Source organism: Temnothorax americanus, unplaced genomic scaffold (genome assembly GCF_048541705.1).
Source record: "Temnothorax americanus isolate GAGA-0224 unplaced genomic scaffold, ASM4854170v1 Scaffold31, whole genome shotgun sequence".
Lineage (NCBI taxonomy): Eukaryota > Metazoa > Arthropoda > Insecta > Hymenoptera > Formicidae > Temnothorax > Temnothorax americanus.
Window position 1 is genome coordinate 2324967 of NW_027509453.1, and position 11411 is coordinate 2336377.

Sequence of the window (11411 nt, forward strand, 5' to 3'; positions counted from 1 at the left end):
AATTAAATTTAAGAGTATAATTTTTTCTATGCAAAGTCTGGTGAGGTGATTGTCTCGATTATCTTTGGGCCGAAACAGGATTTGAAGATTAATATGCTGGTTAACTTAATGATGATTGATATTGATCTTGAATACATTTGTTTATATGTTTGTAAAATTTTTATTGCTGTGGTAAAGAGTTGCGAGAAACGCTTGATGTTCGTGCAATATCGAAACAGTAAGAATATTTATGATATAATAGGATTTAAAAATGCAAAAGTATATATATAAACGAGTAACAAACGTAAGCTACAAGTGGTGCTTATGTGAATCTTAACTTTAGTGCCCTCAATAAGGGTCAAGAAGAGTTGTAGATCCTGTAATTATAAGCGCTCATAATAGGTACGATCATCTCGAGATTGAGTTTTGAAACTCAATATGTGTATAAAAATGAACGAGAGAGAGATAGAGAGAGAGAGAGGAGAGAGAAGTTTAGAATTTTTAAGTACATGTATCATGGTCTTAGATACTCAAATATTAATGACATTTTTTCATGGCATATTGTCGATGATAAAAATCTAAAGAGGAATAAATTGAGAATTATTGTAATTAAATTGTATTAACGTACTTGCCCGCAGGGTGAGTGTAACAACGTCTACATATTTAACAGAAAAACATTAACTTAATGTATTTTATTAAAGTGTACTGCGAATTTCCTTTTCAAATTACGAAAGCATTAACGTAATGTTATTCGAGCTATAGGTTGTGCAGAGGGATACCGACTATATTATCATACGGTCTTTATCCATGTACTTGTGATATTTGCTATTATTTAATTTCTATATAAAAAGAAGCGATTTCGACGAATTGTTTGCGAAAATAAGTTTGTAAGTTTTTTGTAAGTTTAGACATATACTACGGTATACATCACCTAGGTCGAAGATTTACAATCTTTTTATCGCAGAAGGAACACTAGAGGCCCCCGCACAATGAAAAATACAAGGAACAGGGAACAGATATTAGCGATTACAAATAAGAAATCAGGAATAAAGCTGGTGTAGCATTAATACACGGCTTCCGATAGGTTAAAAATCTATTGCCTGTATATTATTCCCTGTTTCTGTTGCCTGTATTTTTCATCGTGCATCTAACTTTATTCTTGATTTTTTAGTCCTAATTAATTAGGACCGTATTGTTATTGGTTAATATACGCGGGCCTTTGATTATTTAGCTTTGCTTACAATTAGTCGAGCGAGATCGTATTGTTATTCGTTAATATACGCGGGCCTTTGATTATTTTTAGCTTTGCTCAGTCGCTAATATATCTGTTCCTTGTTCCTTATATTTTTCATTGTGCGGAGGCCTTAACATTCATGTGTAACACTCAGTGAAATATCATTGATAATTTTGATGAACTGCATATATATATTTTTTAATTCGTATAGCTCGTCGCGTGACACTATTTTAAATGCGTCGCAATTGTAAAGGCAAATAATGGATATTTATATTCGCGTTGATATTCGCGGCAAAACCTGAACGCTTCGAATTTTTGTACACTCGAAAGTTTGTTATTGTCAGTTATTATTCCTCGCACCAAACGCAGAAGTTATGTAAATAAACCGAATGAGACATTTGAAACTGTGAAACGTAAAAAAACGACTTGGATTTGATATAGTCACGATGGAAATCAATTTTTTTTAGAGCGATCTCCTATTATTACCTTAATTGCTTTTAATCCTCGGATAGGAGAAATAGAAAAATTATTGTCAAGCCTAAAAACAAGTTTTATCCGCAAAATGTATGATTTCCATAGCGACTGCGAAGATCTCATTTTCTTACGATTACGTGGACAACGGAGTTTGTCGAGAACAGATCTTACAGAATGTTTGCTACACATCTTAACAGAAAGGCTGCAGATTTAATGCGAGACTTGTATGCAATGTCGTTGACATGTTACGTTAATAGAAATATAGCACAATTTGCTAATAAAATATGACGACAGAGGCCGAACGAAATCTCTAGGATGCAGATACACCGTCCTGTTACGTTTGTAAGTTCTGTTAGTAGAAGTTTAATGCGGATACATTTGATACCAATCTGCTGCCTGTCTACCGTAGTAGAACATTCACTTATATACTTGTTGGATATGTTGAAAAAATCTGCAAATCCTTTTACGGTCTATTTAGTCAGATGTGCATTTGCTATTTTATATAAAGTCAATGAATTGCTGATGTAAACACACGCATGCATATGGAATGGAACAGAAACATGAAATATAAATGTTCGCAGAATTATTAATAAAAAAAAATAACAATATCTGATAAATCACGAATGTAAGTCTTTATTGATATGAAGCATGAAATATTTCGATTCGATAATACTTGATTTTGATACGTGAAATAAATACATACACGCTTTCTATAAAAAGATGTATATCAAATCTGTGATTTGTGCTGTAATATATAATACTGTAAAATATAAGTAGCTATAAAATATGGGATTAATTTCATCTTTTGTACAGTACACAAGTTACGGTCATTCGATTAATGTTTTATACAAAGTGTCCCTGAAAGGGGGACATTTAGAAATGGTCCCGGGATGTAGATTGACTAGGAACAATATTACCATAAACGTTATTACGATACATCAGTGACTTTTTGAGGTTTCCACTCTAATAACTTCGCAAAGTCTTCTTTCGTCAAGGTGATTTGCCCATTTGCCATCAAATGTATCTACAAAATTATAAAGTTAAAAAAAATTCATATTATGTAATGCCGCACAAATAGAAGAAGTTAATGACGAAATACAATATGTACGTACGTTTTGTTTCTTCAAATTATCTATGAGTAGCGTCTGTTTCTTAAACGCTTGCGCCAATTCCGACCGCTGTTTCTCCAAATTCTTCACGGCTAATCTCTTATCGTCTTGTAACTTTCTGATTTGATTTCTTAATTCCTATAAAGTGGATACGCGTTACAGATTTAGATTGTACAGATTTAGGTATACTTTATTATACCTTCTCTTCTATCTGGCTGCACTTCAAGGCACTTTTGAGTTTCTCGTTGCTTTCTAGAGATCTGTTTAATCTCACATCGAGATTGGTTGACTGTTGATTCAACGTTCTTATCTCTTTCTTAAAACTTTCCAAGTCCTAAAAGGGAATATCACTGTAATAGACTAACAGTTGTGTAACACATAACAAACAGAGGCTATAAAGATACCTTCTTCAAGACAATATTTTCGTTGCTCAAAGCTTGATAGTCTGATAGCGTATCCGAATTCACACGTTCCAACTTTGCAACTGTATCGTTTAACGTTTCTATCTGATTGCGCAGTTTAATTTGAGCGTCGTCAAGCTTCTTCTTCTCCACCTCCAATTCTTTGCAATAATCGCACTATGTACAAACATGATAATTCATAAATTTATTTTCACAATGGCCAGTCTACAATGAGTCGTTAGTCGTTAGTCAGATGTCGGAAGAGAGTCGGAAAAAGGTCATATAAACGTGTCGTAAGGCGATCAGAAGTCTGTAATCGGCAATCATAAGCGATCGGTTAAATGCCATCTCTTACGATCACCGATTACAGGCCTCCGATTGCCTTGCGATACGCTTATAACTATTTCTTCCGACATCTGACTAACGATTAACGACTCGTTGTAGACTGGCCATAAAGTCTAAGAATTTTTAGGGGCAGTCGCATATTTTAATTTTTTTCAAACACTCCCTTATTTACAACAGCAAGTGACAAAATGAGAAGAGGCATCGTATACCTTATCGTTATACTCGAGTTGCACCGTTTGTAACTTTTTATACAGCATATCTATCTTGCCCTTGAGCAAAGTGATAACAGCTTTATTTCCGACGTTACTATCTTTCTTTGGAATTTCAGTGTCGTCGATACATTCTACCGATGGAGCTTCGGAGACTTTAATTGACGATGTTCTTAATTGTTCGTCTATCCTCAGCGCCGTATCTCCTAAGAGCGCAGACTTTGCACACGCACGTTCCAAATTTGGATTCGCATCGTTAAATAAATTTTCGGTACGGGCATGTATGATTGAATCAACGGTCTTCATTACGTCGCGCGTCTTCAGCTGAAGATCGCGATTCAGTCGATAGAACTCCTTTTCCTTTGCCAATAAATCGTCAGACATGTCTCTAAAATAATATCGCATTGTTGAACAAATTATACATGCTTGTAATTAAATATATGGCAATTAATAAAACAATAACTTTCAGTAAGAGATATAAGTCATTCTGAGATAAATTTATAAGGCTGCATTTCGGTTAATATATATATATGTGACCAGATCTAGCTTAATCGTCTCACATATCCTTATTATATATCGAATGTAAGTTATATATTTTGTTACAAATACACGATGGAATTAGGTTAAATATTTGATTTGACCAACTTACGTTAGTTTTTATAGAAATACGTTCATTCGGTGCTTCTTTGTAATAAAAAGGAGGCTTGAAAAGTCGTTTGGAATATCGTTGTTTACACCGTGAGAGAAATAATCGGCCACTATATGAAAGCGACACCTTTTAAGGTTAGAAAATATATTGATGGAATATGATAATAGTGTAATGCAAATAGTACATAAATACATTTGAAATTAAATGTAATAAATTTAATCGACGAAAATTTTTCGACGGAAAGCAAGGAGTAATGAGTTATTAAAATAACTTTATTTTGTGTAAAAAGTTACAAACTTATTTAAAATCATGTAATTAATTAGTAAAATCGCATGGAATTTTTTAACCCGGCAAAAAATTTTTCATATAAAAACATGTTATTTTTCTTGTTATGTACAAGAAAAATAATAAGAATTTAAGAATAATTAAAAGGATAATTTTCGCATTTTTTTTACAAAGTTATTCTAATTATTTTTTAGTTATAATTATATTCTTTTTATAGTATGTTTTTATCGATTGTTATACATTAGGAGAAAGGAAGAGAAAGGAAATATATATATATATAGACATATTTTAATACAATTGCATAATAATTATACGATTTATTAAGTGAATGATATGTAAAATTTATACGATGCGTATAACAACACATATATGCGTGTATATTCATCCAGGCAAGAAACCAGAAACGCTGGAGAAAATTTGCAACAAAAGAATTCGGCAACGCAACAATTTTCACGTAAGTGCTCCCCATCGTATTTTATTTCAACAAAATATATCCGATCATCAAATATTTTCACTTTTATCGCAGCGTGTCACACAGCAGTCCACCTAAATGTAAACGTGTACGCATGTAAGGTGATGTTTAAAGAGAGGGCACGGAATATCATTCCTTTCACCCCGCGCGCGACAATTTCATCTCCACACCGACTCCTCCAAATTACGTTTCCAAGGTGGCGAATAAGCGTTTCCGGCCCCAAAAATTCGAGGTGAGCGTGTTCAATTGAATAATCTCGTTAATCCTTCCAAGCAGACATTGGCAATCGCTTTTGACATTTCGTCGAGTCTTCTTTCGACGTTTCCCCGTTTAGCTAATCCTAAACCTAACCTAACCTAACCCTTCTCGTACCGAAAAACGCGAGTGTTATCGTCGTTAACGCGCGGAAGCGGAAGATCTAATCGCGGAAAGGATCCTCGAAGTCGACACATCGACCGATCCGCTCGCTTCTCGCCGCTTATCGTCGTATCTGTCATTGTCCAGTTGTCAGTGATATACCCAAGACGAGGAACGTACTCGGAAAGGTACCTACTTTTCGCGCGAGGCATGCGAGACACCGACCGCCGACGTCGATCCTTGTCTTAACGAGAACCGACGGACGGGAGACGTAAGGAGAAAAACGTATCAAAATCAAAAGCATGGGCAATGGTACGTCACTGCGCGCACCGTTTTGATTAAAGATGGAGGAGACGAGAGACGAGAGGTTGCTGTCGCGAAGACGTTCCGCCGCTTTGAAGCCGTTCAAAGTTAAGGACGAGAGAGTGGCCACCCTCAAGAAGGTACGCGCGCGTCGGCCGTCACCGTGCCGATCCCCGGCTCGCCGGGCTATTGTTCGCGGTTCGCGCGAATCACGTTTCGAACCTTTGAATCTATTCGCCGCCCAGCGAGATATCCTCCGGGATATCGTGTAAACAAATCTCACTGAAGCGTGACGTTTCTTTTGTCAGGTGGCGGCGATCTTGCACAAATCCGAGATTGACAGGACGGCGGAGGAAACCGGGATACTCGCCTCGTGCAGCGACGTGGTGAAGGAGGTTAATTTACGGTAATGTGGCCATTACGAGGATATTTTTATGATTTTCGAATAGACGACGATGCCGTCGTTCGTAGTCAATTTCCGCCTTGGAAACGGATTAAGATCCTGTCCCGGGCTCGCACAGGTTTATCGGATATTTCTGTATTATTTTTTACATTCTTGTGTGCGATGCTTCACTTACGTGATAAAACACGTAAATATATCTTGTTGGTCACAAATTATGTTCTAATAATATAGAAAGATATCTAGTAAATATACATATTTAATACATCAATACCTTTTCATTTTGGTATAGATTATAATTTCCAATGGAATATAAACAAATATAAAATTCCTTTCGTGCATAAATTATTATTAATATATTTATATCTATATAATCTATATTAATAACGTTTTGCTATGTAACAATTCTTAGTTGCGGCACAATGTCAATGAGACGCGCATTAACACGCTGACAATATATTCTTTGATGTTAAAGGGAATACAAAATTATGTGTAACTCACTTTATCTGCACTTGCAGGCAAGAAAAACGAGACAAAATAAAGGCAAGATTGGAGGAAGTTGAGGACGCGCCGGAAATCCTGGAGGAAAAATGCATACGCTTGGCAGCGGCGATCAGTAGAGCAACGTCACTCGCGGTGTACACTGGCGCTGGTATCAGCACGGCGGCATCTATTCCAGACTATAGAGGCACTAACGGAGTTTGGACTCGTATGCAACAAGGGAAGGACATTGGGTAGGAATCATTTTAACTGAAACTTAATCTTGCGTGCCAATAATTTTTGTTTTATTTTGCCTCATCAGCCTTCGCTATTCGATAAGTCGAGACTGTTCAATAAAATTTCACATATATAATGGTCAATAATATTTCCTTTTTCATTTTCTTTCGTTAATCTTTGTCGACTAGTTGAAACTGCTCGATAAAATTTGCAAAAGATCCCACGTACGTTTCTATTTATATTTCTAGTTACCTTGTGTCCATTGTAGTGATTTACATTTATCGATTGCGCATTTTTATTATTTACTATTTTGCAAAAATGAATAAAGACAATTTGCCGTAAGATCTCTTTGACGTTGTACGGTTCAGTACAAATTATTATCAATAATAATCGTAGCACGATAGATATAATACCTGTCGATAACAATTTAAACAGGAAGGAATATTTGATTTACATTTTTATACATTTTATATTATATTATTTTATATTTATAATTCGTGTATCTCTATTGTTACACCATTTATCCAACAGGAATCATGATCTCAGTCAAGCCGAACCAACCGTGACGCACATGGCCCTTTACGCATTGTATAAAGCGCGAGTTCTCAAACATGTGGTTTCCCAAAACTGTGACGGATTACATTTACGCAGTGGTATCCCGCGTAATCTTCTGTCCGAGGTGCACGGCAACATGTATGTGGAAGTTTGTAGAGCGTGCAAGCCGTCTAGAGAATATTGGAGACTTTTCGACGTTACTGAAAAGACTGCGCGATACCAGCACGGCACGGGAAGATTATGCCACAGATGTAATTCGATGCTGCAAGATTCTATCGTTCATTTCGGCGAGAGGGGTAATCTGCCTTGGCCAATCAATTGGAACGGAGCGAGTAGAGCTGCGAAGCAAGCGGATGTTATATTGTGTTTGGGTTCTAGTCTGAAGGTTCTTAAGAAGTATCCGTGGTTGTGGCAAATGGACAAGCCCGTGCAGAAGAGAGCCTCTCTGTACATCGTCAATTTGCAGTGGACACCGAAAGACGAGAATGCGGTTTTAAAGATAAACGGGAAATGTGACGAAGTGATGAGGAAAGTCATGAGCCACTTGGGACTGGAGATACCGCAGTATAATCGCACGAAGGATCCGATCTTTTTTCACGCGGTAAAGCTTCAAAACGGCGAGCAACTCACCAAAACTCAGCCATGCCTCGAGGAGCCAGCCGTTAAGGAGCCTCTAAGCCAAAGCAGCGATGAGAACGTTTTGCACGCGGTGCGAGAAACCGACGAAGAAGACTGCATATCGTCCATAGCGGTAGCTGATATAACGACCACTTATCCGGCACCATTTTTCGCCGCATTACCGTTTCTATCTATGGGCTTGCCATTCCCTCCTATGTACATGTATCCCCAGTTGACGCCATTATTTTATTATCCTTTTATACAAATACCAAACGTGCCAGCGGAGGCACCGAAACCGAAACCAGCGTGTTCGTTTTGTATGGAGCACGAGGGCTCCCTTACCTGTTTGTATTATCAACGTGACGGGGACTGTCCAGCACCGATAAAGGCCGAGAACGAGCAGAAGCAGGAGGAAGGTGCTCTGGTGATTCGCGCGGACACTCCCGTAGCATCTCCAAAGAATCCAGGCTGGTTTGGCAAAGGATATCGTAAGGGTATGAAGAGGAAGCGGTAGCATCCACTCTATGTAAATCTATGCAATATGCTTGGCCGACTATTTACCGGGATTATACAATATAATCTTATATTATACAATATATTTACATACATAAGTATTTAAAGCCTCCATATCATAATGAAACTCGTGGATATTTTGTAGACTTATAGCAATTTGATTCCAGTATTCAAAGCTTTAAAAAAGAAATAGACTGAAATTTTGGAAGTATTTCCTAATGATGAAAAAGCAATCTATTATTTTTGTCCACTTCAAAATAGAAGTTATCGAGCTCTGCCATGGTTATCTCAACTTTCCTCCAAGATAGGCAAACGGAGCGCACATTTTTAATTAAAGATTGTGAACAACAATAGCTATTGATTTTCAACAAAACATTTATCTTTATCTTACTACAAAAATGTTTTTCTCGTTTAGCTTGATTTGTTTCCTCAAATGTACCCCCTATTGTCTGATTTTGTTAGATACTTGATATTATTTTATTCAAGAGAATTGTCGATTTTTATACACCATTTTACATGATCTATTGTACAATTCGGTAATTATTATAATATATAAATCGTGGTATGTGATGTGTTTCTGAAAAAAATTTTTTTTTTCTATAAATTGTTAAAACGTAAAAATTAAATTATTTTATTTAAATGTATTTATTTTTAACGTAAAATTGTTTGGTTTATATTCTAATATAATGTTTCAAAATTAATAATTTTAATAGATTTATTATTTAGCACTATTATTAATTTGTGCGAAAAATAATGAAAAACGTTTATTTCTTGCAACCCAACTTTATATGTTAATATTTTCAAGAATGTCATCCTTCCTATATTTGCAAATAAGTTGGGTCAAGTGTAAAAACAATATAAATTTAGTTCGATAGATATTTTTTTATAACAATGGTTATAAATTCAACACATTTCATATACTCGTTAGAAACTCTTTTAATAACTTATAGAAAAATTATTTTATTTTTCTATTTATTGTTTTATTTAGTGTCCTTACTCGAATTAATCAAAAGTGGCTTAATACTTGCCCTAGTCGATCATACTCATTCCTGTCTATCAAGTGCGTATTGTAATACATAAATAAATATAAAACTAAATATATAGACATTTTATAGTTAGGTATCTCTTTTAGGATGTGTCTTAGAATACGTGAATACTAGCGAACATCTCATTGTCATTTAACATATTTTTATAAAGTAGTTAAAAACAAATTTATCATTTTAAGAGCTTCCTAATTTAAATTATTGCTACTGCGCATTATCTATGTTATTTAATTGATATGTATTTTATAGGCATGTAAAGATAGATCTGACATTGGCCAAATGTACCTGTCTTTAACATACCGTACGAAATATCGAGCCATTTCCTTTCCTAATTTGTGAAAGTCGTAACTTGTGAGCTACCGGTGTAATTCACAAGATATACACGTAAACTCTTCCACGGAAAAGAAAATGTATTTATTTAACATTTATTTATTCGTTTTATTTGTAATATATACATGTATTTACAATAGTATGTGCAGATACAATTGGTTATTTGTCTCACTAATGCGCATTAGTAAAGGATGTCAAAGAGTCCAATATTTTGCTTCTCTTTTTTTCTTATATTTTAATTCGAACTGTATAAAAATATGTAAGACACTGTCTAGTGTTTATTCTTACATGTTTTAATATGATTTGTTTTTTAATGATTTTATATAACATATTTGTGACTATGTTTATTTGAATTACACTTCTTGGTTGATATCTGGGAATCAATACGATATTCGTGTATATATATATATATATATATATATATATATATATATATATAAAATGTAGGAATACAAACATAAATATTCTATGTACATATTTCTATTGAATATCTCTGTATAATTTAATTATTATAATTTAAATTATTTGTATTTATAATTGTCTTATTGTCTCTCCAAATTGTCTTCTAGAGATTTAAGAAAATATTTACTGCATGAAAATAAAATAGGTAGAATAAATAATAAATTTATCTTTTTGATAAAGACAAAATCTAAAAAAGTAAGGTTTTCCTATTCTAATTTGAAAATTAGAAATAATAAAAGAGAAGCACAAAAAGTGAATAAAGCAATAACAAAACTGATATATAATGGTATAATTTAAAAAATATTGTTTGGTTAGAGAATTTATAAATGTATCATTCAACATGTTACGAATATAATATCGGCAATTCTCTTAAAGCAATATATTAATTATAAAATATAATATATTGAATGACCTGATGCAATATGGTAATTATTATTCTTCCAGGTTACTATATATGTACGCAAGTATTGTATACTTAAAAAAATGAATGCTTTTCCTAGAAATTATAACACCATTAGCATATATGTGCTGTGTAACGTGTTTTTTTTTTTTTTATATATAAAAACCTGAATTTTTTCGTTAAAATTTCAGTGCTTACAATTAGATAAGAAAGTTAAAGTTTATACAACATAGAGTCTGTTTTTTATTGCCGAACTGGCTGCACTAGTTCGGAGTTTATCTTTTTTACTCCACATCGGAAGGAAAAAAGATAAGCTCTAAACTGGCGCAGCTGGTTCAGAAATAGAAAACAGACCCTTATAAATAGAAACGTGTGTCACTATGTCAAGAAAGAAAGTAATACGTGTCTATTTAACCCTTCGCGTGTAACGTTGGGTCACGTCGTGTCCGACGCCTAAAAAATACTTTAAGTGTTCTAAAAAAATCTGAAAAAATTTATGTTACCTTATTAACTATCCTACTTTAAGGATCAATCGCTATATTGCCGATTTTTCCAT

At 34.5% G+C, this 11411-nt stretch overlaps 2 protein-coding genes across 5 annotated transcripts; one reads left to right on the top strand and one right to left on the bottom strand.

Moving 5' to 3' along the window:
* Positions 1-2570: 2570 nt before the first annotated feature.
* LOC143900914 (testis-expressed protein 9) lies at positions 2571-4577 on the bottom strand. Its single transcript, XM_077412694.1, has 6 exons — positions 4401-4577; positions 3752-4139; positions 3201-3374; positions 2996-3130; positions 2800-2934; positions 2571-2711 (listed from the first exon to the last, which is right to left on the bottom strand). The coding sequence occupies exons 2-6, from the start codon at positions 4133-4135 to the stop codon at positions 2616-2618; spliced, it is 924 nt and encodes a 307-aa protein (XP_077268820.1). The 5' UTR covers positions 4136-4139; positions 4401-4577; the 3' UTR covers positions 2571-2615.
* A 398-nt stretch (positions 4578-4975) lies between these two features.
* On the top strand, positions 4976-9784 carry Sirt7 (sirtuin 7). 4 transcript variants are annotated; one of them, XM_077412690.1, is made up of 7 exons: positions 4976-5139; positions 5212-5389; positions 5662-5785; positions 5859-5957; positions 6126-6223; positions 6736-6951; positions 7466-9784. In XM_077412690.1, exons 4-7 carry the CDS (start codon positions 5859-5861, stop codon positions 8619-8621), a joined length of 1569 nt encoding a protein of 522 aa, XP_077268816.1. In that variant the 5' UTR covers positions 4976-5139; positions 5212-5389; positions 5662-5785; the 3' UTR covers positions 8622-9784. The 4 variants fall into 4 exon arrangements, with proteins under 4 accessions (XP_077268816.1, XP_077268814.1, XP_077268815.1 ...); XM_077412688.1 differs by having other exon boundaries at positions 5212-5785; XM_077412689.1 differs by having other exon boundaries at positions 5212-5702.
* The last annotated feature ends 1627 nt before the right edge of the window (positions 9785-11411 follow it).